The sequence below is a fragment of the Nestor notabilis genome, unplaced genomic scaffold (assembly GCF_000696875.1).
Source record: "Nestor notabilis isolate BGI_N333 unplaced genomic scaffold, ASM69687v1 scaffold30623, whole genome shotgun sequence".
NCBI classification, from domain to species: Eukaryota; Metazoa; Chordata; class Aves; order Psittaciformes; family Psittacidae; genus Nestor; species Nestor notabilis.
The window spans coordinates 6989-34007 of record NW_009923881.1 but is presented as its reverse complement, the minus strand read 5'-3'; the positions used below and the strand labels follow the sequence as shown (position 1 = coordinate 34007).

At 42.2% G+C, this 27019-nt stretch overlaps 1 protein-coding gene across 1 annotated transcript in view; it reads left to right on the top strand.

The window, feature by feature from the left end:
- The window catches only part of SUMF1 (sulfatase modifying factor 1), a 31893-nt gene extending 4938 nt beyond the window's left edge, over positions 1-26955 (top strand). The window contains exons 3-8 of the mRNA XM_010012377.1: positions 9383-9465; positions 11697-11819; positions 12408-12522; positions 13430-13543; positions 24018-24077; positions 26845-26955. Coding sequence (XP_010010679.1) covers positions 9383-9465; positions 11697-11819; positions 12408-12522; positions 13430-13543; positions 24018-24077; positions 26845-26955 — 606 coding nt within the window. The remainder of the gene's footprint in view (positions 1-9382; positions 9466-11696; positions 11820-12407; positions 12523-13429; positions 13544-24017; positions 24078-26844) is intronic.
- The last annotated feature ends 64 nt before the right edge of the window (positions 26956-27019 follow it).

The window sequence follows — 27019 nt, the reverse complement described above, 5'->3', positions numbered from 1 at the left end:
CAGCTCCCTAAGGATCATGATTTCAAGAAACAAGTTTCTGTTGACAACTTGCAAGAAACTTCTTATTGCAGAAGCATCCCAACTATGGGGCAGGGACTTTAAGAGTTCTGCAAAAGCAAATTCTTCCTAGGGATCTTCAAGCTTAAATTAAACAGTAGAAGATAAAAGCTTCGTGTTACATTGCCCAAAATGGCTAAGTTCTACTAAGAAAACCATTCAGTTACTTTAAGAAAAGTGAGCACATTATTAAACCTTGGCCACTGCAGGGTAACTGTTCAACTGTAATCTGAAAACATGTACATTGCATGAAGTTTGTATCAGCAGACTGTAATGATCAAGCATAGAGAAGATGAAGGCTTTTTTCTCAATGCGTACCTTAGTCAACTAATACTTTAGCCTATGGTATGAGCCTTCTTGAATCAGAACTATCACCAGGAAAAGCAGAAATAAGATACAACCATTGGTGTGTCTTTCTATCACATTGATGAGAGAAAGGACCGTATGTTTATGTTGCCTTAGTGGCTCAGATACGTTTTGATAAGGCTTTTCTCCAGTTGAAGTACAGGGGTGCTAAATGCAGATGAGATGATACAGGAAGATCAACAGGAATGTGTATTTTAGAAGTAGTATTTCACACACAAGTGAAAGAATTGGGGAAAGGTGGAAATGAAGGTATTGAACTAAGTGGTGTATAACAGTTCCTGTAAATAATGTGGTGCTTCTTTCCATTGGGGAGTATCTGTGGGTTTTGCTCTCTTTGCTCCATTTGGCTTCTCCAGTTCTTAAACCAGACAAATTTATCATAGGCCTTCAAAGGAGCAGACAGCTAAATTAGAACAGAGGTGGGGCTGGTGAAAGCTAATGCAGGAGCAAACCAGCTTAGCACGTAGAATAATTGTTGGAGCTTTGGGTGTGCGTTTCCTGGAGGTGAGGTAGTCTCCCAGATAGCCACTGCTAAAGGAATGTAGGTTGGACCTAACCCTCTGGAAGGGAAGCAGTAAAAAGGGGTGTAGCAGCCAATAATTGAATTGTTCTAGATTTCTGGGAACTCAAGTTTTAGTTTTGGCCTCTAGGTCTGCAGTGGTAGCATGGCAGAGAGTGAAAAGTTAGCTCTGTGACAGACGAGGCTGTTACTGATGGATTGGTGAGGACTTCTGCAAATAAAAAAGGATTTTCTAGGCTGAGGATGGAAGGTCCTTTGAAACCAAAACATTTTGTATGGGCTTAACAAGTTTTGATAGCTTTACATGTTAAAATCAGTTCTCAGACTTGCGGGTTAAAGGCAACTACTTAATTACTGTATTTATTACAGCTATTGAGTTACAGCCTTTCTTGGATATTTGGCCTTTGGTTTAGATGTCACAGATAAAACACAGCCTAGAACTGCCAATAGCTTGGCACTTGGAGATTATTTTTTTTCTTTCCTTCTCTTTCAAGAGAATTTGGGGAAATGGAAAAAGCTCAAACAGTAGAGATTTTTGTTATTTTATGGTGAAACTGTTTTCCTGCTCTTTATTCTCCCTGAGTTAAGAGGTAAGTAGAGCGGGGGGAAATGCATGCTCAGTGCTGCTATTCCATGGCATTGTAAAATGCCACTGATACAGGATTTTAATGTATCCTAGAGCAAAAAGCACGCAGATTGTGTCTGTGAAATGAGAAGGTACTGAGACATACTTGCCAGTGAGGGGATTCGAGAGCTCTTGCACATCATGGCAGTAGTTTCACTTGCTGTGCAGCTACCATGAAAAAGGTAAACAGGATAGCACTTACCAGGACTGGAGTACAGCATCAGTCAGGTTTGCTCACTGGACAGTACTGGGAACATCTTTTATTCTTGGCTGGTGGAAGATAGCAAAATTAATTTTTGCTTCTAGGCCAGATAAATTCTGCAGTGAAGAGACTGAGAGCATACAAATCTGTGTACTTCAGTTGTCTGCAGGGCTGTTGCATTTCTGGTCTGGGAATGTAATGAAATTGATACACTGACAGACCTGAGCAAATACTATTAAGGAATTCTGGTCAGTCTAGAACTATTGGATGCTACTGTCATCCCTGTTTGTATAGAAACCTCTACAGTGGTCTTGAGCTGTGCAATTTGCCTATTTAGAGCAGTCTTTCTACCCTGTAACTCAAAGGGCATATTCCCATTCTAAAACCAATTAAAACATTATACATTTCAAATGAGTATTTCAAATAAACAATGAAACAGGTAGGATAGCAGTGCTAGTGTTTGCAGAGGTTGCTATGGAGGATGTACCTTCTGGCAGCATGTAGTAATAACTTGGTTATCTGTGGCTTGGGGTGGCAGGTAGGTTATTGTATAGTTTGTCTGATACTGTTAAAATGTCAATGTCCATAGGATGCGTAAGCAGAAGTTGATAAATACACTTACTGCTACTTTAAGGGTAAATTTCATCTCTACCACACTTGGATTTTGCTATTTCAGATGCTTTTTAGAGAGGAAACTGAAATCAAAGGAAGAGATGGGTGAGCCTATTTCTTGCAGACCCCAGTGTTTCAGATACCGCCTGTAAGGAGCTGGGAAGATGGAGCTATTGAACTGCTAATCTCTGTCTTACGCTGTACTACCACTCCCAATATTGACAAAAAGAATGATGTGCATGAGGCATCTGTCACTTGGAATTACCAGTAATATTAGCCTGTATTTATCAATATGAACTACAGCTGTAAAGCAGGGCATTGCTTGTGCCTCAGGCTGTAGACATATCTGTGCATGCCTCATTTTCTTTAACCTTATATTCACGTGGTTATTGGAAAAAATTACTAGCTTGAGTGTAGTTGGCTGAAAAATAGACTTCCAGAGAAGGAACTCACCAGGAATATTAGTTCCTCAAAAGAAGCTTCCAAAACTTGCACTTAATGAATCTTAATGGAATATATTTGGTTATTTTTCTTGGAGGTTTGACATGGCTGTGAAGTATTACACTGCTTGAATGAGATTCAATGGCATTTCCTTATGCAAAAGGAAAAGGTCCTTTGTAAAAGTGAAGTACTAGTTTCTAATTAAGTCTGAAATCTTTTCTCTAACTGATGACTTAGAATATATGTATTCTATGAAGCTGCTGCCTTTCCTTTTTGCAGTACTGCAGTTTCAAACTACTTTAAAATATTGGAACTTAAGGCAAACAGTATTAACATTAGACAAAATCCAGTATTGCTTTCATTTCTGAGCTAATGAGGGAAGCTAGAAACCTTAGAAAATAAGAATGAAAACAAAGTCTTCTGTAATTGGAGCTTTTAGGGAGCTGGGGCTTTTAATTGATAAAAAGCATGGGACTTGCAGTAGCATTGCAGAAGTGGCAACATCAAGTATTAGTTATCTTCTGTAAAAAAAGTACTCAACTGTCTACTTCTAAGCTGTTTCAGTGTCCTTGATTACTGATGAGGTGAAGAACTTGACAATTGTGTTTCAGTTTAGTTTATGTACATAATTACAGAAGGTTTGTTCTCTGCAGAGTGTCTTCAAGTACAGATATGAATTATAGCTGCATATGTAGATGATGTCTCCCTTACACAGCTGCTATGACAACCTTGATAGCTGGCTAGGAGAGATCTAGTCTTTGTCTAGAGCCTTGAAGCGGTATTCACTTCCACACTATTTACATTGCAGTGTCTCCCTGCCTCAGTTACAGCTGTTTCAACTTAAACACAAGCCCGTTGCTATAGAGATGATGATCTGCATAGAAACAGGTCATGTTCGGGCTGTTTTCAGTGCACTGATATAAAGGAGAAGCAGAGCTGCAGACGGGTGAAGGTGAACAGGGAGCGCGCATCTGCTCGAGGGATCTTCCTTGCATGTGGAAAATGGCTTTAAAATCAAGTGGGACTATGACATGGCTCTGGCTTGTTTCAAGCTGTCTCTATTGGTGTGATGTTCTGAATCGGCAAAACTGAATCAGAGTTTGGGGCTAAGCTTTGTTTCTGCCCTCCGCTGGTTTCCTTCTCTGACCAAGAGCTGGACTCCACGCACGCGGTGACAGCAGCCATGGGAAAGCGTCAGCTCAAAGCTGGGCTGTGCTAGTGCAGCAGCTGCTGCTTCTGGTGTTTGGGATGGCTGGATCACGATCCCAGGGCTAGACTGGTCTGTTCGTACCCGTAGTCCATGTCCGCAGGCAGGTGGAGGTTGACAGGAGCGGGCTCCTGTGCTGCGGAGGGAAGGAGATGATGTTGTGAGGCATGCCTGGCAGCCACGCGCGGAAGGTGGGAGAGAGCTCTCTGCCCTGAATCTTAGTGAGGGAAGGACTTTCTTTAAGTTTGTTGGGAAGGCACAAAGCTACTTAAAAAAATAGATGTAAAGTTACCTGTGACCAGGACCCCTCCTAATGTGAGTTCTTTGTGGTTTCTGAGGGGAAAATGCCAGCTGCTCAGCTGTTGCACAGTCATCATTTTAATTTCTTAAGCTCCCTGCCCTATTAAAAGTGCTCGATTTTCTGTGTGCCTCTTCATTAGTTCGTTAATCATCTGTTGAGGGTTTAGGATATGGCTTAAAGGAGGAAAAATTGACAGAGATTTATGTGTATCTGCCTTACATGACTATAAAATAAAACCTCATCCAAAAATTATGTTCTTTACTGAATAACTACTTTTTTTCTCACATGCTACAGTGCTGGCAGTGAGTGTGCCCAGATCACTGCCTGTATTTCCCAGAGATCATGCTTGGTAACTTCCCTGCTTCCCGCTGATGTACACATGGCTTTTGCAGCCAAGGGGATGCTCTTGCCAATTAAACATGTAGAGTGCTTAACGCAACCTGATTCAAACAAGTGGTCACCTATTAAATCAGCTTCTGAAACTGACGTATGTTTCTTTAAGAACCCACCACTTAGTAAATGAATTCTTTCCAGACTACTTTGCACTTGGAAAATCTCTTTTCAGACAGTTGGTTCCTAAATTGCTAAAGTTCTTAATCTGCAGTAACTTTTGCTTCTTCCAGATGTTTATCTTGACCTAGTGTATGCAAGCCTTATTATAGTAAAATAGCACTAGGAAGATCTAGTACATAAACCCCCCCATGTTTAGTGCTACGTATCTGGACAACAGCATGAATTTTTCTCATCATCTTACGGGCCTGACTTAAGGTTAAGATCTACAGCTTTGTTATTTCAAGAGACTTGCTGTGTGCTAGAAATGAGCCAGGTTTAGGTGCTCACTTCAGTCTATTTTGGTAATTTTTCTAATAAGTGAATGTGATTTGAGTTTGAAATTTGGAGCCAAACTGTTTTTGTTTTTTCCTAACATGGCCAGTGCCATGTTAGGTACAAGAATACAGATGTTTTCATGGTTCTTGGCTGAGGTTTTAGATGTGGTTTTAAGGGTATTTTGCTTTTGCTTTTGCAGTTGCAGTACCGGGAACGGAGTAATGCTGATAATGAAACTGACTTTCTTGATGTTCCCCCCCTTTCATTTGTTCTGTGTAGGTTTAGTAAAGAGTTTTCTTCAAGATAATTGTAAAGTAGTCTAAAAATCTTGAAATCACGAGTTAATGGAGCAATTAAAGTTAGGATTTCCTAAGCTACTTTGAAAGGAAAATTGAATTTGAATTTTATGCAATCTGATAGTGGGAGTATAGGCTTTAGTTCTGCAAATTGCTTCATCTGAGCGGAAAACTTGTAGGTTGAAATGAACTGTTAGTGAATCTTCCCAGTGTTATCATACAGCGTTCTCTTTTTCTTAAAGTGCTACAAGTCCGTGTTAGGCAGAACAGTGAGTCCTTAAAGTTTAATCCTGGAGCAGAGAGCTGGATAATCCAAACTTTTAGCTGGATCAGACCAAAATAAGCATTGAGCTTCTGTGCCTCTGAAATGTGCTTTGCTCCTAGAACTGCATTTCCTGTGTATCCAGGCTGATGTGTAACATTAGCAGGGCGGTTATGTTTAACCAGTTCTGTTTCAAGTGTGAGCCTGTGCTGTAGAGAGTTAATCAAAATGAAGGAGATACTGTCCTCTAATTCAGTATCTCTTCAAGATCTATTCAGCAGCATATGCTGCTATTTTTGCAAAATGAATCTGTTGCCAGTCTACGGAACACATGTTTTGGAGTGAAGCATGAGAACACTAAGCATTATGAAAGTAACTAAGCTCATTAGTGGCAAGGGAGGGCTTTGCTGTATTAATTGTGATGTTGTAATATCTCTGTCTAATTAGTTCTACTCGTAATTAGATTTAGAGCAATTAAAAGGTTTAAAGTCTTCTGAGAAGTTGTTTGAAAGGACTGTAAATTTCAGGTAGATGACTTTCTCTTTTGGACGAAGCATCTTGGTGCCTGCTTGCTGCTGTCAGTGGCTGACTTAGATAAGTTTCCAATTAATTATTGAAGGCTGTACGTAGTCTATCATAGTTATCCTTGTCCTAGCACTATATGTGTAACTTCTCTGAAGATCTGGGTGTTCTGCAAGGACTGGCAGCCATTTGGTGTTCAGTTCAGCAGAGCCAGAAACAGAAGAGATGCACACGTAGTGCTCTCATGCAGAGAGACTGTATTTTTCTCAGTTTAAAATAAACCATTCTGATTGAAAGCATCTGCTTTTTCTTTTGCATAACAAAAGTGTTTTCCAAAAATAAAGTCTTCTAAAGTGTCTTTGCAGTCTCCTGCAGAGATTGTCTTTTTATCCAAAACCCAGCAGTTTAATTTACAAAAATGTGTTGTGCTTGGAACTCTTGGGATGAAATCTTACTTGGGATCTTTCAGATTCATGGAGAACCTTTAGCAAATGGTACCACGACAGTCTTATTTTTCCTTAAATAGCTGTAATATTCTAACTTTGGATTTCTGTCCTATTTTGAGTATAGATTAAAGGTTAAAGCTCAAAATAGACAAGGAATTAGTTAAACGAGACTAGTTTTAAACCTAATGACTGTAGTATATGTTTAGCAGCTTGGTCATTCTGAAGCTTTAGTGCAATGAGAGTTGAGCAGAGTATCTCTCTGCATGGAGATTCCATCTTTGGGTTTGAATGCTCAGTAGCAGAGCTGTAGTTTCTAGTAAGTGGTCAAATACTTCTCATGCTTTTTTGAGAAGGGTAGGGGCTCTGCTTGTGCTGAGAATGTCTTTAGCTTTGTTAGATACTGAGCCAGGATTATGTGGTTGGTGTTGTCCATTGGTGGTTGCTACGCTAGGAAGATCAGAAAACAGGATCTTCAAGAAATGTCATTACTTGAGTGGTGTTCCTGGAGGGTCCTGTGTAGGTAGAAAGTGCATGGACAGAACATAGTTGCCAGCAAGCTGCTGGGAGCATCTTTATTTCTTTTGTACTTGACACTGATGTCTACAGTCTCTTTGGAAGAGAGAATGTCAAAGACCTGTGGATGTGGATAGCTTCCCAGCCTGGACCAGAGCCCTCCAGCATGTTCAGGGATTCCAGTGCTCTTGCCTAGAGCTCGTAAAGAGTTGTGGGGTCCTAGTTCAGCTTAAGCCAGCAACCCTACAGCTTTAGTCCAGGATTGCTATTGACCTTTTAGGTAAGGTACCCATATGTATGCTGTAGGCAAAATCTCTGTGTGATAATGGGAAAAGAGTGAAACTGTCATGGGAGCTGTTACAGCATAGACTGGTCAGATGCTTTAAAAATAATGTCTCTGTGTATTAGCAGCACCTCTCTTTCTTATACACTTCAGTTTATATTCCTATTGAAGCATTCAAGTGAAGGATCTGATGTGTTTGGACCAGATTCTTTCCTTAACAATTTATGTTTGTCATAGATAATTTTCTCTCTCATGCACATTTAGTTACATGTTAAATGCTCTTCACTGCCGGAGGATGCAGCTTCCTCCTAGAAGTGGCTGTTAGATTTGTTTGACTGGACTGGTGCTCTGTCTCCCGAGTACCAGCTTTCAGTCACTTTTACTTTGGACTTCCCCATGGAGGATTTGGTGAGTTAAAGGATAATGCTTTTGGCACAATTCCTGCCTCTGTGCATAACACTTCACAAAGTTGGTTTAGCAGCGTGGTGAAGAGAAATAAATATTCTACGATTCCTTTTGCCATCTCTTGAGTGGGGAAAGATGAGGGACAGTAGAGTGGGCAGAAGCTGCTGAAGGTTGTTCTGTAGGTCCCTGTTAGAGTAGCACCTGGATCTCCTAGGTCCAGGGCTAACCAGCTGGTAGGTTGTTGGACTCTTAAAACGTTGGAGGCTTATTTACTTTGATTTTTGTCCATTATGGAGGAGATTATCTGTGTAATAGGAGTATCTTGGAAGCAAGCACTCAAGCTGCTGGAATAAACCCACTATTGATGCTTAACATAAGCATTCTTTTTTGCCTCAACTTTCTGGAAGAACCTGTTACCATGAAGATAAGTATTCCTAAGTGAATGTGAATCAGAACAGAATAGTTCAATGTGCTGCACACTGACCTTCTCGGCTTTGAAGTAAGCTTAATAGAAGCAATCCTGAATGAATGTATTCCAGGAATAATTCCTTGGCATTGCAGACCTGCATTTGAGACTTTTGGTTAGAGAGAAGTACTTGATGTGTGCATTGTTACCAAGTATTTTGTCTACTTAATGTTGCTCAGCAAACCAGCTAGAAAGAAAAGGCAGTTTCACTTAACTTCAGTGGCTCTTCTGTCTCCACCTTCTGGAAGCTGATAGCAAATAATTTAGAATCAGCTTATTGAGTTAATGAACTGGAAAGCAAATGTGTTGCAAGATGTGTGCTTTGACCATAGTTAAAGGACCTCATCAGGGTTTTGTTTTATTTCGAAACGCTGAGTCTAGGGAGCAAATAATTGGGAAGGAAAATCTCTTTAAGCCAAAACTGTCCCTTTATGTTTCATCGTCTCTGCATAATGTGTCAGACTGGAGGCAGGCAGGAGGTCAGCTTGTTTCAGTGTACCTTGGGCATATTGTTGTGAAAGAATAGAATAGAACTGTAACATTCCAGCTGACCTCTTCCAACCACCACCCTCTGAGTGTTCTTGGCACATGTTTTCAGAGGTCAGGAACTGAGAATTTCTGAGAGGACAGTGTGCTCCACCGGAGGTAGCAGCTGAAGGCTGTGCCTTCAGAGAGAATAAACTGTGCCTTTCATCAGAGAAGCAGGTGAGGAAAATGTGGAAGGGAAAGAGACAGCCAGAGGGCAGCACTTGGGTAAAATACACTAGAGATTTGATCTTTCTCTCACTTGTTTTTCGGGTGGTGTTTTTTCTTTCTGCTGTTCCATACCCTGTGGTATTCCCTGGGAATGTGGGTCAAATGATCATCTTGTTTTATCAGAAATGATTTGGAACATAATAGGTCAGTTGGCTGCAGGCAGATCCATGAGCTGAAGTGAAAGCTTTGTAGCCTGTTATCACCTGGTGGTATTTCAGAATAGCTTTTAGCTGGGAATTAAAGTCTTTTCTTCCCTGTTTTTGTCCGGTTTTAGGTTGCAGCTGCTCCTTGGTGGTTGCCTGTGAAGGGAGCCAACTGGAAGCACCCAGAGGGTCCTGACTCTAGTATCTCCGACAGGTAAGCTTGTAAGTGGCCATTCAGTTCTAATACACAGTGCTTGTAAATATACCTGTAACTTACTCCAGGAACAGGGGTGCAAGAAAGGGGGTTTAAGTAGTTGCCCATTTGCTGCTGCTTCTGTGACTGTTTTCCCTCTTCTAGAGTGTTGCATGTGATACTCAGTGGTCATATGATCAATGGTGTAGTTGTATTTCAAAAAGTCCACACTCTCCACCCAAGGGAAAAGAGACCATACTGAAATGTGCTTCAGTGTGTTTTCTGTTCATGTTTCTATACCAGCAGTGAAACAGGATGTGTCTTTAGAAGGTCAGGAACTTCAGAGCATTCAGTGCAAATCTGATTTTGGAGAGGAAGGCTAAATACTAGCTGCATGCATACTTTAGGAGTCCATGTAGTATGTCCTCCACTTGGGATATGGAGTTCTATCTCTGGCAGCAGAAGACTGGAAAGCTTTGTGTTTTTTCCTGTATGCTTTGGAGGGTGATTATTGTGGAAAATCAGTTATGTCTTTATCTAGAAGTCATAAGTAATTTGCAAAACTGAACTTGTTCTTAACAGCCTGTGGACAGTGCTGTGCTTTGCTAACATGAGCCCTGCAACTTGCTGACCCATATCTTTATGCAGTCTCTTTCCATTTGGAAGTGGAATGGATTTTACGCTGAAAAAATCCAAGAGATTTCATTATTCTCAGGTGCTTTTTATGGATACTGCAGAATTAGCCCTGGGTTGCTTGTGTCAAAAGCTGTTGTTCGTTAAGTATGTTAGTCCATGCTTACCCAGATGTGAACATCTTCATTTGGGACCTCTTATATTGCAACTCTTACTCTTGCTAGGCAGGTGTCAATGAAGTGGGCACTTGCTGCCTTAATCAACTAGATAAAGTTCCAAAACTGCTGTTTGAAATGAAGTCAGACTCTAGCCTAGATCTAGTAGATGGTGGCATGTTTTTGAGTCCTCTAAGGACAGGGCCATGTTAGTGTAACATCATCTGGTGGCTGAACTGCTTAGTAACGAGTCCGTTGTCTGTTCTCCAAGGGCAATGAAAGAATTATCTGAGGCAAAAATAGAGATAATATCAGGAGGCACTGTTAGGGGGAGGCAGAAATTTAGGTCACAGTCAGCAGATAAGAGCTGGAAACCTGCCATATAAATCTGGTCTTGTAGAAGTATGGTGCAAACCTAGCATGGTACAACTGCTGGTGAGCTTGCTATGTGGAAGTAGCCTAAAGGACCAATAGGCATATGCTGGCTTGTTAAACAAAGCAGGAAAGACAAGGTAATGGGAAGTCATCCATGCCTGTCTTCTGGACCCGTACCCTCAGCTTTTGAAGTATCTTGGTCTATTAGAGGCTTGGATCCTTCTGACAAGAATGGCTTGGCATTTTTTGTCTTTTTCTGGAAGAAGAGATCAGGATTGTAAGGGCAATCCTGGATCCAAACCCAAGGAAAGATGGGAGCTTTTGTGTAGCCCCTGCGCTGCCTGAAACACCCAAAGAAAGATACTTTCTTGTTAAATTTCCACAGTTCACTGTTTCCTGGGTTGAGTGCTGCTAAAGGTGGTGTAGCTGAGAGTAAGAACTCTTTCTCATCTCACCTCTCTCTCAAAAGCCCCACAACTGACAGCAAAGAAAGGACCTGCAGCAAAGAGAATAGTGCACAGGGAAGTGAAGAGCATTTGCCATTACACTGCAATGTAAATTTCCTTATTGAGAATCCTGGCTTCTTGTTAAGTCATTGTTAAACTGGCCTGGCAAGGAGTAGCAAGATGCAGGTTTGTGCTGTCTTCCTTCAAGCCTCTGAGCACCTGGGTTTCCACAGAAGCCAGTGTATTGATAGTTCTTTGCTGGCTTCTGGGTGCAGCAGGTTCTGAGGTGAGACCATGAGAAAGCACAAGCTGCAAATGTCAGCTGTAGAGAGCTCTATGTAAAAGCAGGATGAGAGCAAACGAAGTTAATCTCTTTCTCTTCCTTGTTTTTCTCTGATGGCTGCATTTCCCTTCCAGCATCTTGATGTCTTTCTTTAAATAGCTTTTCTGTAAAAGTAATCTAATACCTTGTCCAGTTGTAACCGAACCGTGAACTTCCTCACTGGACTGACAGTGAGCCTCACTGGCTCACAGTCCTTTGTGGCCATCTCTAAACCAGTTTCATAAGGTGTTTGTGCTATATAGCTGTGAGATGATTGCCTAGTTCTGCTGATGATCTTGTCCTATTTGTTTTGCTCCCTAGAATGGATCATCCAGTTCTTCATGTTTCCTGGAATGATGCTGTGGCATTCTGCACATGGGCAGGGAAGCGGTTACCAACTGAAGCTGAATGGGAATACAGCTGTCGAGGGGGCCTCGAAAATAGGTACCTGTCACAAACGTGTCCCTAGTAAATGTTTAAAACTGGTATTTACTAGATAAGGAAGAGTTGTGTGGGTTTTAATTACCCTCAACGTCTTTTTCTTGTATAGTATGCACATCTGTGGTAAATATAAATGGATTCCTTTTGGTAAGTGAGTTCCCTGAATACCTAAATGGTATTTTGTAATCTGAACTCTATAATGGGAGGAGAATGCAGAGAGCCCAAGAGAGCAGATGTGACAGAAGGCCGAAGACACAGGACTGTTGCAGGACATGAAAGGAATAGTGAGGAAGCTTAGTGCCAAGGCCAAATGAGTTGCAAAAGAGCTTAAGAAGTAAATCACTGCATCACTGCACAGCAGCTCTAGGGCCACAGGATCCCCTTTTTACCTGACCGTGGGCTTGGGGAGACAGGAAGACAAGGTGAATTACAGGCTTATGTCTTCTCCCTCCTGTGTCCTGGACTGCATACCTCACAGGGCAGTGCTGCCTTTTCCTCCTTTGTGTCTGAATTGTCATTGTAGAACCCTTTTGATTTTATTTAAAGAAATAAGAGTGTGTGACAACTGTTCTGCTGTATGTCTTTTAATAGACTTTTCCCATGGGGCAACAAGCTTCAGCCAAAAGGTCAACATTATACTAATATCTGGCAGGGAGCGTTCCCAACTAATAACACTGCAGAAGATGGATACAAAGGAACTGCTCCTGTAAGTGTGTTTCAGTGAATTAATCATATGGAAATGAACTTAGTCTTCCTAAAATTAAGGTCTGTTCAACACTGTGAACTATGGCTGTTTCCTATTACTGTGCTCTTTCACTAGTATATTTCACTGTAGGCTTGAGTATTACCAAGGGACACTTTTTAAAAAGTAATTGAAAAGTAAAGATTACTTCCATTTTAACTTTTAGTTCCTCTCAAACTGACCTCTTTTCCCCCATTCCAGACAGTTTATTGTCAGAAACAAATACTTTCTGCTTGCACTTTTGGCCTGGCAATTCTTTGAACTCTCATTTTTTGGGTAGTTGTTCCCAAGGCACAAAAAATCATCAATAGTTTAAAGGAAATTAAACTTCCTGTTTTGGAAGGTTGAGTCTGCCTGGTATGGCAAACAATGGAGTGGGATTGTAAAGGCAATCAAGAATGTGAATGAAGTACTAAATGGTAGTTAAAGTAAGTCCAAAATCTTCATCAGTAGTCTGCGTCTGCATGAGTTGACAGCCACCCTTGCTTTTTGTTTATGGGAAGGGGAATCTGGAAGTTGTAAGCATGGGCATGGAGGTGAGATCAGTAAGGCTATGTTCAGGTCTGTGTCTGCTGGTCAAAGAGTGCCTCTCTTTAGAGGCGATGAGAAAATGCTGTGTGCCATAGTGGAAGTGTGGTGCTGACAACACAGAGGGTGATAATGATTCATTGTTTCATTCTCTTTTCTTTAAACAGACTATGTAAAAATGTTACAGTTCAGCACTACTAATTTGGTGTCTGCTTTTGAGGTATGAAGGTGGAAGCTCCTATTAAAGACAAATGCACCTTCAACAGACTGGTGGTCAGGGTTAAAAACTGTATTTCGTGTTGAGTGGTTACAGAACTGGCACTCTGTTCCCTGTCTCATGTAGGTCACTGCGTTTCCTCCCAATGGATATGGCTTGTACAACATTGTAGGAAATGCCTGGGAATGGACGTCTGACTGGTGGGCTATCCATCATTCAACGGATGAAGTTCACAACCCTGTAAGTGTTCTACTGGCATCACATGAAGTACAGAATTCCCTCTTGCTGCTCTGACCTGGTTGCTGTTCGAAAACCTACTGCTCTTCGCTCCTCCCTGCTGTGTCTGCGGCAGGATGGGCTGTGTTCTGGTGAGTTAGGAAGTATCACAGCACAAGTCACCAACATGGGGACTGTAGTATTGTAGGGTGATATTATTTACTTTTTGTTGGACAGAACAGGCATCCAGAACTGGTCAGCAGTTGAGTACTTCCAAACTGGCATCAGATTACATAGATAAGGAATTTGCCAATGTAGTGGAATTACTTCTCCCCAAAAAGGAAGGTGTTTTGTTTTAAGTCGCTACAAGCTGTATTACTCTCCCCCCTGAGACACTTAACAAACCATCATGTGTTATCTTTATGTCTTCTACTAGCTCCTTTAAAACTCAACGTGTCATAAAGCTGAAGTTTAGGGGAGAAGTAGCTTACCAGGCTTTGAGAGGTTAACCTTAGGTTTTCTTTGTGGCAGGCAGAGAAAGAGGTCCTGCAGGGTAAGCCTTGTATGTGGGGTTTCTCATGCAGTATCTCTCAGCAGATTCAAGTTCTGGCATTACATCTCCTTCTCTCTCATTTATCTAGCATGAGTAAATCTGAGAAATGCACTGCTCTGCTCTCACAGAGCTTGTTTTGTTCAGGCACAGTTATCTGCAATGAGAAGGCCAGTTAAACCTCACGGGGCAGGAGCTCTCTGCTGCAGGATTTGCTTATCCCCATGCTGTGGTGTCTCATGATATGTGTAGCCTTTCTTTGCTGTGTGGCACGTAACTGGAGGCCTTTCTGGGGAGTCAGCAGTTGGAAGTAGCTTGAGGAACTTGCTAAACCTTTGTTGCTGTTTTTTACGTTGCAGAGGTTGACATTCTGCTGTTCTTCCCAGAGGATGTGTCTAGCAAGAGAAGTCAGACTCTCCCTGGGGTCTAGATTGCTTTAGATCTGTACCAGCAGTTCCCTCTATTGATGGAGCATCTGGAGACCTCCTAACCCATACCAATCACACTGGCCAGTTTCAAGATGGTCATGTCCCAGTAAGATACCACTGGTCTTTCTAGTGGCTTCAGCTCTGTGTCAGGCAGTGCACTACCTGTGTTGTCCAGAGTAACTGAAGTGCTTGGGATGGTAGCTTTTTTGTTGCTTGATTTTAAAATAGGATGGGCTATTCTCTAACTTGTGGTGTTAGGCAGTCTAAGTGGTCTAGCAATGGCTAAAGAACCTCCTTTTCCTTTGGAACCAGGCTGTGTTCTGTCTCCATCTGGTACCTTTTTCATACATTGCACAAAAGATAGGATGTGAGTATTTCGGAGCAGTCAGAATTCTCTGCCAGTTTCTGTGATTCTGCAATAATGGAAAGCTGTATTGCAGGAATTGTCTCGGGAATGTGTAACCCCTCCTATCTTTTCCCAACATTGACTCACTGCTTGCGTACATACACAGCTGAAATTTAGATAGAACTTACACCCAGCATTCAAACTAATTCTTCAGCTTTTTTTCCCTGTTTGCATACTGATTGATTAGGAGAGAAACATCTGCTGACTTGCAGTTCTGTTTCCATTCTGGTGGAGTTTTTATATGCAATTAAGGATATTTTTTTTTCTGTACCTTATGAGTTGAAACAAGGACAGTTTAAGAGCAACATTTCTGAAGATGAAGTCATGAGTAGCTACCAGAATGTAAATTGAAGTGGAGGTGAAGAACAATAAAACTAGCAAACTTCCCACATCAGGGTAGAGCACTGGTTTGGTTGCAGCCTTCTGAGTTGGGTATGAAGAGGAGAGTGGGCAAGGCTGAGCTCTCCATTCCAGACTGTGTAGTCACCATGGTTTGTACCAGGGCAGCTTCTGATTTACCCCCCCTTGATCCTGAAGCTTCCCGTCAGTGCCTGGAGCCAAAGCACTGCTGTGCTGCATAGCTGGAGACGAGGGGAAGGAGCCTGTGCCCATCCACACCCCTGCAGAGACAAAGAGCATTGGAGGCCCTGGAAGGGAACACTGTTTTGGCTGTTGGTACCATATTGCAGCTGCCCCTGTTCTTGTTCATCTGTTTTGCTGTTTGACAGCTGCTTCAGTCAGATCTGGCTGCTTGTTTGTACAGTGATCTCTCGGGGTAGGGAAAATGCACAGCTCTGTAAGAGTAACTAGGCCAAGTCTGGAGAATAAAACCACTTCTGATGCTGCGAACTTCTAAGGTCACAGATCTGGGTTCTGTTGCATCTAGATATGTTCTAGCTTTTCTGCTTGTTGTCCGTGGGTTACCATAAGGTAATGTACATTACTTGTTTAAACAGATCTTAAAGGCTCTGCATCATCACTGGCAAAGTCTTAAGGTTGGGTTTTTTTTTTTTCATGCAAGATGACTGGCTTTTGTAGGCAAAAGGCATGAAATGACTAATTTACATGGAAGTTATTGTGTTCATAACAGGAAGAACCTCCAGGATTCTTCATCCAAACTGTAGCTGTCAGCTAATCCATGCCCTGCCAAGGGTGCTAGTGAACTCCATCTTATTTTGGTTTAGAAAGAAAATAGATTTCTCTGCCTGTGTCACCCTTTCCAACTTGTCCAAGTTGCACAAAATCCAGCTAGATGGAATTGTGCATCTTGCTGAAGCACAGCTAATGTGGTATGATGCTTCGATGGGGGAAAAAAATAAATGGTCTGGGTTGGAAGGGACCTTAAAACTCATCCTGCTCCAACCCCCTGCCATGGGCAGGGACACCTTCCACTAGTTGCTCCGAGCCCCTGTGTCCAACCTGGCCTTTGAACAATGTCAGGGATGGGGCAGCCTGTGCGGGTGCCTCGCCACTCTCACAGTAAAGAGTACTGCAGTGGTGCACCTCCCTTAGAGTGACTTGTTTGAATGAGACACTTCTGTGTTTCTGTTTTCAATGCAGCAGTGCTTGGGTGTTGAATTAAGGTGATGGTGTGAAGTTTGCTTTCTTTTAAGTGGCTGTGAGTTTCCTTAGGTTTTAACTTAAACACAAACAGTTTGCAGACACTTCAGAAAGTATTTAAAAATTAGGTGTTAACAGCGATGCTTTTAGGTTTTGGGGTTTTTTTTCAGATGGAAACTAATTGTCAGAATCTAGTGTCTGAGGCAGAGCACTTCAAAGTGAATTCCAAAGGGTTTTTCTGATTAAATGGATAAGGAAACTGAATCTCATAGTGTGAAAAGGTGTCCCAAAATAGCCAGGCTGCAGTATCTTCTGAGACATTAAAAATGATTAGCACCACATCTATCAGAGCCAATCTCTTCAGTCTCTCCAGAGTACAAGTCGGTGTAACCTATATATAGGATGTGTTCTTTCTGCCTAAAAGACGAGGAATTCTTCTAGAGGGTCAGAGCTTAGTGAAAGTTTTTAAGCGTATTTAGCATAACGTCCGTGTTGGCGAGTTTTGGGGCACACTGTGGGTTGGTTACAAGGAATGGATGGGAGCTTGTATTTGATCGTTTTGCTTTCACAAATAATTACCAAGAGCGAAAATAAACCGAGACACCTGAAAGTGCTTTGTAAGTTGTTTGCTACTTTTTAAGGTATCACATTTAAATTGCATTCTAACAACGGAACAGTGTTTTTCCTCTTCTTTGCCAGGACCTGTGCAGATAGAATCATAGAATAGTTAGGGTTGGAAAGGACCTTAAGATCATCTAGTTCCAACCCCCCTGCCATGAGCAGGGACACCACACACTAAACTATGTCACCCAACGCTCTGTCCAACCTGGCCTTGAACACCTCCAGGGTTGGAGCATTCACAACTTCCTTGGGCAACCTATTCCAGTGCCTCACCACCCTCACTGTGAAGAACTTCTTCCTTAGATCTAACCTAAACTTCCCCTGTTTAAGTTTAAAGCCATTACCCCTTGTCCTGCCACTAGAGTCCCTAATGAAGAGTCCCTCCCCAGCATCCTTGTAGGCCCCCTTCAGATATTGGAAGGCTGCTATGAGGTCTCCACACCAGATAAGTGGTGAAGCCAAAAAAACAAACGTGAAAGATTTCTATGCAGCTCGAGAAGTATCTGGAGTGCAGAGCTTGGTACTGTGTCCTTGCAGTTACAAGCTCTGAAGTATCAGGAACATGGGATACTATCTGCAATAGCGAGGTTTAGAAATGCAGCCAGAACTTCTAAGTTAGTGGTATTGGAAGGCATCATAAGTTTAAGAGCAGAGCATTAACAGAACTGAAGACTTGCTTGTACAGACCTTTCTTAAGAATTTAATTAGGCACTTATACAACTAAGTTTCTCTTCAGCTATTCCAATCCAGACATGTATTTGTATAGTAGCAATGGCTTGTTCAAAACAGAAGGAGCAAGTGGTTTGTGTATTGAATTCTGCTTCTCTTCAGATTTGTGTAGTGAGCTGCAAATATCTCTCTTCATTTTGACTTGAGCAAATGAAAGTCTCCCCATGTTAGGAGCACACAGGATCAGTGGAGGTTATTGTACTGTACTGAGCAACTATTTGTGAACACAAGTAATATTGTATTCGGTGGGGTTTTAAGTAACAACTTGTGTATGAGCTTCCTTGTCATCTGGAACGTGGCGAGGGTCCCCTTGATTTTATGTGAAATCACGGGCTTGTTACTCTCCCAGGAAAAAAATGGGAAGCATCTAAGCCAGTGACATAGACTTAGTCCAGTTGAAATCTCGTAGCAGGAATCCAGAACAGAAACCAGAATAAGCCCAATTTAAAATAGCTCTCTGTGGAAAACCTTTTTACACTTGGATATAACTTCTGAATTTTCTGCGTTTCAAGAGGAATAGTGTCTCTCACTTGTGACCTGCTTTTCTATTCCCCTCACCTCTCAACATAGTTCTTGTCTATACTTTGTGTTCACTGACTGCTTTCTAAGCAGAACTTTGTCATGTGTTGAGATGTAAGGTGCCAGACTGTACTTGCCATGGCTGTTCTCCAGCACACATTGTGTGTTCTGGGGCTCCTATCTGAAGAGATTCTTTATTTTGGGTGTCTGCTAGGAGATAAAGGAGCGGCTGCTCTCAAGAATTATTTTGCTTCCACTTGGATATGTCTTGGAGTTGCACTGAATGGGGCTACGTAGCAGTACAGAGACAGTCTTGCAGCAAGTCTTAGTCATGTAGATGAAGTGGGTTTTATGTGGTCAGACTCAGGTTGGAGGGAATGATAAAATCCACTTGAGAAAACATCAAACTGGTACTTCAGCTCCTCCAGCACTGGCAATGGGTGAGAAGCCAGAGCACTGCTGCTGTCAGGAGGAAGTGCTTCTGTGCTGATTTATCTCACGAGTGGAGAAAAACCCATGGTTTAAGACAAGCTCACAGGAATGTTTCTTTAGTACGTCTTACAGCTGCTCTGTGGTACACAAGGGCAAGGCTGGGAAACACCAGGGTTGGTTGTTGTTTGGCTTGGTTTGTGTGTGGTTTTTGTTTGTAAATGATCATTTAGCAGACAGTAGCCAAGTGTGTGTGAGATCAGTCAAACCACAATCCCTTTATGGGGCCATTTTAATCATGGTAACTTCTGGCTCAGATGTTTTTGTATGCAGTGCAGAGGTTTTTATGACCAGCAGTTCTGTGTTTGAAAACTGACTTAGCTCAAAACAGAGTGGTTGTGTAGCTGACTGTGCATAGAAAATAATGATGCAACTTCAGAAAGCATTTGTGTGATGTAATGAAAGAAATACAACTCTTTCTCACTTAAAAAAACCCATAAAAGCTTCTATGATGTATTTTAATAAGAAGCTTTAGTAACTGAATGCACAAGCACTCTTAATTATGCAATCAGACTATCATATGTCTGTTATAACATTATGTTACAAAATCAGCTTGCAAATATACGGGAAATTCTGTTCTTTAAGCCTGGGATCAAAGTCTGGGACAGCCCTGGCTATTTGCGTAAGGACAGCAAATGTCCTTCTGCTTCAGTACCAGATGGTGCACTTCTCCAGATAATAGCATAAACCAGTATTGTTGGATGGAATAACATTGTTTTAATCAAATGTGACCTGAATTGCCACGCTCTTATTAGTATTTGTTATGGGTAAGCACAATCAAAACATGTTTCCCTGACCTATAACGAAGATAGAAGCGTGAGCAAATACTAACATTGCAGGCTTTCTCTTCTTTATTAGAAATATGTAATACTAAGCTGTAACATTGTCTGACCAAAGCTAATAATGTTTCTACACTCTTACCAAGTATCTTAAAAGAATGCATTATCCTGGAAAAGCTGTTGAGAAGGGGAGACCTTGGTTTTTCAGGATACCACACCTGAAGCCCGTGGAAGACAAAGCAGTGTCATTTTTGGGGGGTTGGTTGTGATTTTTTTTTCAGTACTCCTCAATCAGCAGGCACTGAGACAGGAATGAGTTTCCAGTTTTGTGTGTAAGGATTGATAACCTTCTTTGTAAAACAAGGGAAGTTCAAGCAAGTGATGTAGGTGGGAGACAGACCATCCAGAGAAGAGGACTGTGGTCAGGAGGGCATGTGTGGAGCTCTTGTGTGCAGCATCAGAAGCAGGATGTCGTTGATAAGGGACATCTAGATCTTAACACCTTTCAAGAAGTAGAAATCTCCTATTCCAGTTTGTCTGTAGGGACTTTGCTTCTTCCTTTATCTCAGTCCAGACCTGGGAATGGGGCCTCCTTTTGGGTAAGAGATGGTCCATGCTACAGTAGACCAAGGAGCTGCAGCACCCTTCTACCTACCTGGACAAAATCATTCAACTTCATGTGCTAAGGAAATAGTCCAGGTGGCTTCTTCCTGCATGTGATGTGTATGATGTTTCTCCAGTAAAGCTGGGTTGGAGAAGGGAATATAAAACCAAGATGTCAGGCAGTACAGGGGCAGGACAGTTGCTGGTCCTGAGCTTTACCACAGTGGCTGAGCTGTGAACTCACTGGGAGCTGTAGTACAGGGCTCTGAAGTAAAGGAGTGCAAGTACTGAGGTGCTGGCAGATCATCTGAGGGACTCTGAGGTCTTTGGTCCCCAGCACTAAGTAGGGGTTGTGTACAGGATGCGAAAGCCAACCATTAGAGGGGAAATGCGATGCTGGATTCCAACACCACATTCTCCTCAGGTAGGCACAGCTGTGATACAGAGGTACAAAGCAGTGTCAGTGGTGATGGGGCTGCTCAGGAGCGTGGAATAAGAATGTCTTATTCACTTAGTTTTGGTTGCTTTCAGGTCAGCTCATGTGGCTTTGCTGGGGAGCTGGGGGATGTGGTGCCTTTTATGGAGAAGCTGAGATAGATATTGAATGAAATAATAATCCCTGCCTGCTATGTTCAACATTATGGTTCTAATTTTAACTCCATGATAGCCTTCAAATGAGAAAGTTTTTGTCAGCTGCATTTTTAACACTAAGAAGAACTGAATTCACTGTGCCCTGGCTTTGAGGAGCTGTGGTTCTTTTCTAAGCTCCCTGAAATTGAGTGCAGTCTTGAGCTGAGAAGGGTATCAGTCTAGCTGGTCTCTCGCATAGTTACTTGTGCAGCTCATTTTGTACATATGTAAGTAGCTGGATCCAACTGTGGGGAAATCTGGTTATCCCAAATTCCTTGTATCTTTTCCTTTGGTAAGCTGCAGAGCAAGACAGGGAGACAGCAACTGCAAGAAAATGTAGCTCATAGACAGTTGTCAAACAGGCAGTGATGGTTTCTGCAGCCAGTGTCTAGTGATTTCTGCTTTTCAGAGAACTTTGCCAGTTGTTTTATGATAAACTCTTTGCCTTCAGAGATTTTAAAGAATTATCTATCAAAGAGGATAATGTTTTGTAACAGAATAGATTACTGGAGAACACTGTATCAGATTTTTGCAGGTTGTAAAGTGTTTAAGTGCTGTAATCTTGCTTCAGAGCCTGGGGGCTCTGTGTGTGTCACTTTAACTTGGTTTTTGTTACCAAATAACCTTTGATGCTCAATTTTTGCCTGGTAGAAAATATTTGTAATTAATAAAAAGAGCTTACGCAATTACCATGGTCTTTAGTTGACATGCTTCTTGAGTATATCCTTTTATAATAGCTGAAACATAGTCTTATGGCTGGACAATAAACCTAATCCCAAATCAGCATGCTCCTCTTCATTTAGAAAAGTTACTTTGGAGCTAATAGCAAGGATTGCTGCTCAGTATTTGCAGTATGGGTTTTAATGGGAAATCCTGATCAACAGCTCCATTGTTCTGTGTTCTGTCTTGTTCTCATGCAACTTTTTTTTAGGTCAGTTTTTCTCTGGCTGGCTTTATGCTGGCTTCCCTTAAAATGAGATTAACAGGCTGTTAGAGCTGATTGTGCTTGCTAGTGGCTTATCTTAGAGTGGGGATCTCTGCATCTACATGCAAGTTTTGTGATGACAATTTCCAGAGGCCTTAGAAAAGGAATAGCTTGTCTTGTGGAGGAGCATCCTGGCTTGGAAACAAGTGGACACTGCCTCTGGGTGTGGTTTTCCCTGAGCATTTGTAGGCTATTAAATGCAGTAGCAGGCCAAATAAATGTGAAGCTGCTGAAGTTCCACTATGGTGAGCTTTCAATATGCAGCCTTGCAAAGCAAACTTAGTGGATACTGTCAGTAGCTTCTGTAGTACCAGCATCAACTTTCAGGGCTGTCTTACAGTCCCCATGACCTATATTCAGTGTTACAAATGTGTGTCTTGTGTAGACTCTTCTAGAACTTCACCTCTGGTAATGCAGGAGCTGGGTGGGAGACAAGTATACCCCTTGGTGCAGAGCGGGACAGTGTGATGAGCAGGTGTAACCAAGCAGGTCAGATCGGTGGACACAGAAAAGCTGGGGAGGCATCATCCCCTGTGAAAGATCCTCTTGAGGAGCCTACTTCCGAAAGATAAATTATTCCTGGATTCAGAAGATACTACATACAGAAGTGAAACTTTTCTTTGGTGGCTGCATTTACATGGGTCAAGGCTTTGTTCTTCTGCAGAAAGCACAGCACCCTTCAGATACTTCCAGGATACACTGAATTATAGAATATCTCAAGTCAGAAGGGACCCATAAAGATCGACTCCAACTCCCTGCACCTCACAGGACAAGAGGACAGCATGGCTGTCTAGAAATACAGACTGGATTTATACACCCCACCAACCAGTGAAGTAACTACAGCTTGTACCTTAAGTGAAAATTTCTTTATTGGAGGCTTGTACATGATAAAACATTTTGGTTGTGCACTAGTGTAACATGTACAGAAATAGAAATACACACAAATGGGGTTTGTTAAAACTGTGAGAGGATTCTTAATGGCAGCACTCACGTCTATTCTAGGCTGGGCTTGCCAGTTAACTTATAAAACACTATTTATCTTCTTGATCTTGTTTGTCACTTCCAGAAGACACATGTTCTTGTGGCTGCTTCCTAAAAGCAGTTTCCCAATGTACGTGGAGTGTAGCGAGCACGTAAGCATGTTTGGTATCAACAGTGAAACACCATGTACAGCAGTATTTTGTAAGCATTAGATAGGCACAGTGGTGACTTTCACACCTAAAAGGAATGAAGTGCGAGAATTGTTCACCTGGGTAATAAATATACATCAAAGCTAGCAACAGTGTGTTATCAAGGAAGCCCAGCTATCTCCTTGAACTATTAGGCTGTACTTTGGAGTTAGAATTGAAAAAGAAAAGTGAAATAACCTTATTAAATCAATTCTAGGGCCAATTTCATAAGCACTTCAAACAAATCACATATATTACACTGCAAATGTATGTGCAATTACAGAATTGTTGCTCATAACTGCAGTGCTTTCTGCAGACCTTTTTAGCTGTCATGATCCCACGTAATAACAAATATAGTTCCTAATGACTGAGAGATGATACAGAATGTTTTGCAGCACAGTGCTGCAAAACTGGTGTTTCAGACTGGAGCTTGGACCCCAGAGGAGAATAAGCACCAGACGCTGGGCATTGCAGCCCCTAATTGCAATGAGCCACCAAGTAATGTAACTGCATTTAAAAAAGTGGACGTTCCCCATGTTCCTTTTGGAGGCTCAGGGGTGTCTGTGGCTTTGTTTCATAGCAGTGGAACTGATGAGAAGCATGGATTGAACTGCATGTGCAGGCCAGCCTGCACTGGTAAAAGAGCCCTTGTGAAAGTGAAAACTTCCTCATCTCTCTTTAGGCAAAGTCTGAAAGTAGAAAACCTACCTGTGTTCAGATCAGTGCTCTCTCTCAGCTGCCACTGTGCTTTTTACAGCATATTGCCAGGTGCTTTACAGAAACAAGGCACTCAGGCCAGTGGGCAGCAACTCAAATGTGAAATACGTGCAGCAGTGGGAGGGAGCACAATCACTGTCTGCAAGCCCTTTACAGCATCATTATTTCAAGCTTTCTGGTTCACACACAGCTGATACTTGCTTACCTTGAATATTGATGGCTGCTCCTCCCTATTGTTACAGCTTTTTACCTTTACCCTGTTATTAAGCAATTGTTTCTTCCTGGATACTTACTGGTGTCCTCTCCTCCACAGAAAGGACCCTCATCAGGGACTGACAGAGTGAAGAAGGGTGGATCCTATATGTGCCATAAGGTAATATGGAAAGGCCTCTGTGGTATTTTCATGTTGAGCCTTTCTCTGGAAAGACTTGACAATAAAATGATCTTCTGACAGTTTCCCAACAGCTTGTTGAGGGGTTCCATGCAATTTAAGGAAGAGCAATACCTAATGTTCCTGAGAACTTCTTTTTTGTTAGCTTGGAATTAAATAAGGTGCTTTACCCAGCATGGAGGTTTTTTTAGATGTGGAAGTTGAGATTTATGTATGCTTCTAATGCTGTTTCATTATAGTGCTTAAGTGATACTTGAATAGAAAGTATGGATGTGACTTTTTGAGAATGACTCAGGATATCAGGTTTGCAGGAGGGAGATGAATGTTCCAGCTTAGTCAATAGCACCCTTGAAATGGTTTCTGAAAGGTTTGGATACCACCACAATGCAATAGCCATTCCTGACATAACTCAGGTTTTAAACTCTGTTCACACAGTGCTGGAAAAAATGCTCATTGTGCATCTCCTTTTTCATTAAAGCTGTCCTGCTCTTCTTCCCTTTCAAAGCCTGCAGCTGGCAAATCCTCCTCATAATTAGATTAAATTTTCTACAGCGAGATCCCATTTTCTACACTGATTTCCTCCTTAGGTGAAATCAATGTCAGATGTTAATTAGCAGTTTTGATTAAATTAACACTGGAATAGATTCTTCAGTGATGAATAATGTGACCCATTTTAAAGGGTTGTGAAGATTCTGGTCTGCCCTAGTCTTTTTTTTTTTTTTTTTTTCCTAGGTGATAAAACTAGGCTGTGTATCATGACAGAACCCCCCACTGAATACTATTAGTACAAGGGCTCTTTATTAGGTGTCTAAAAATCTGTTCCCACTAAGCTCTGTGCTGTTGCTCATTTCCCATTCAGAGCTGACAAAGGCTGAAGTTGCACCTTCTTACATGTATGCTTAGCAGCTACTTTTATGTTCAAAATAGTTCAGCTGGTAAATCCTGGGGTGTCCTGTTGAGGTTTAGGGTAGACCTCTGCAGTGTGAGATAGCAGCGGGCACCGTGCTTGTTGGGGACAAAAGCTGCTCTCCGGCTCTGCACCCATATAGAAGAGCTGGTGAGGAACTGCTGGGTGAATCTCCTTAGATGGAGATAGTGTTAACTCATGGAGATAAGCATCAGTGGTGGCGTTCTCTTGATGACAGAGCTGCTTCAAGTTGTCATCATCCTTGTGATTGTATGAATTGATCTGTTTGGTAGCTGTACCTGAACTCCTGAAGGGATCTGGGTTTAAAGGAGAAAAACTACCTTCCCCTCCCTGTTCTCCTCTGCTCCCACACATCCCCTCAAAAAGGAAGGAGGAAACCACGTTTGCTTTTTGACTCAGCCATTCCAGAAGTCTGCAGCTGAACCAGCCTGAATGGAGGTGGGGGGGGGTTTCCTGTCTGAGGCCAGGAGCCTGTAGGAGGACAGGAACAAAACCCCTGAGCTAGGTCTTTTGAAGTAATGGCAGAATGGGGCAGAACTTGGATTATACTGGAGTTGCTACATAAACACGGTCTGCACTACCCCTGCACTTCTCCAGTGAAATTACCAGTGTGTCTGTCCTTCAATGGCACGATGGGTAACTGTTTCTGGGCACTCAGTCTGACTTTTAATGCAGCAAACATCTTAAACTGGTTGGTTCTGCAGTTTGGAAACCACCGCTCCTAATGCCGGACAGTTGAGGATCTGCAGCACTGCGAAGAGTATGTTTTTCTTTTTTCAAGGAGTGTAAATATATTAACATGCCCTGAGACATGGCCAAATCTGTACAGCCAGGAGACATACGAAACACGTTACACACCAGCGTCTGTACCAGTCTGTAAAGATGTCTGACCTTGTCCTTTTTAGATTCATCTGGCTAACAGCCTTTCTTAAAATAGCTTGGACAAAGCACCCTGCAGCCGTCCTTTTCTGAATCTTTTAAGATGACATTTTTGATCTAAATTGGTCCGTCACAGAAATATCAAATCCTACAAGCACAAGACAAGCAACACTGGGAATGAAAGCACAGAGGTATTTCCTACCGACACGCTCCAGTGGGATCAAATGCTGTGTGTGATGGGTGTGAGGACAAGTCCTGTGAATAATCTTGTGCTCCTTTCTCACCTCAAGAAATAAAAGGGCAATAGTGGTTCCTCCTTTCATTTCCTGTGAGGGGGCTGCTGGGTGATTGCAGCCCATTCAGGAAGAGAACAGAGCTCAAAGGTAGCTACTAGGAATATCTGGAATGCAACTGAATCATTTAATCACTGCCTTAATTTTAAATGTAGATGGTTTTATAGTCAGCAGTCCAGATTATATCTCGGTTATAAATATCCCTAGAATGTTAGCCACAGAAATACTGGGAAGGAGTTTGCCTCCAGTTACCCCGTTCTTGTTGCGTCTTTCAGTGAGATGTTTTTTGACACACGCCACTACCTGTCCATTTCCAGTCATTCCTTAGTATGCTGGTACAGACATCAGGGCACTGAGATGCGCTCTCCTCTGAAGAGAAGTAGAATGGTTGTTTTATCCATTTCCCAGGGAAGGATTATTATTAGTTGACATGTTATCAGATGCTTTGCCATTCAAACTACCTCTTGTATCAGCTGCAGCCTCTGTATATAGTGGGATCCCCTTATTTCTAACACAGTGACTTTGATCTGTATCAGTTCACTGACCTGTCATTTGAAATGGTTTGCTGCATTAATCTAACAAACTCTTCCCTACAGAAGCACAAGCTGTGAATGCTCTGAAGTTCACTTGTTATCCTCTTTCTCTGCAGTCTTACTGCTACAGGTACCGCTGTGCAGCCCGTAGTCAAAACACTCCTGACAGCTCTGCTTCCAACCTGGGGTTCCGCTGTGCAGCAGACACTTTGCCAGAGCTACAGTGACTGTCACACCGAGACAGCAAGGGCTGAATTTCACCCAAGGAAGAAGAGATGTGTGGAGCGGCAC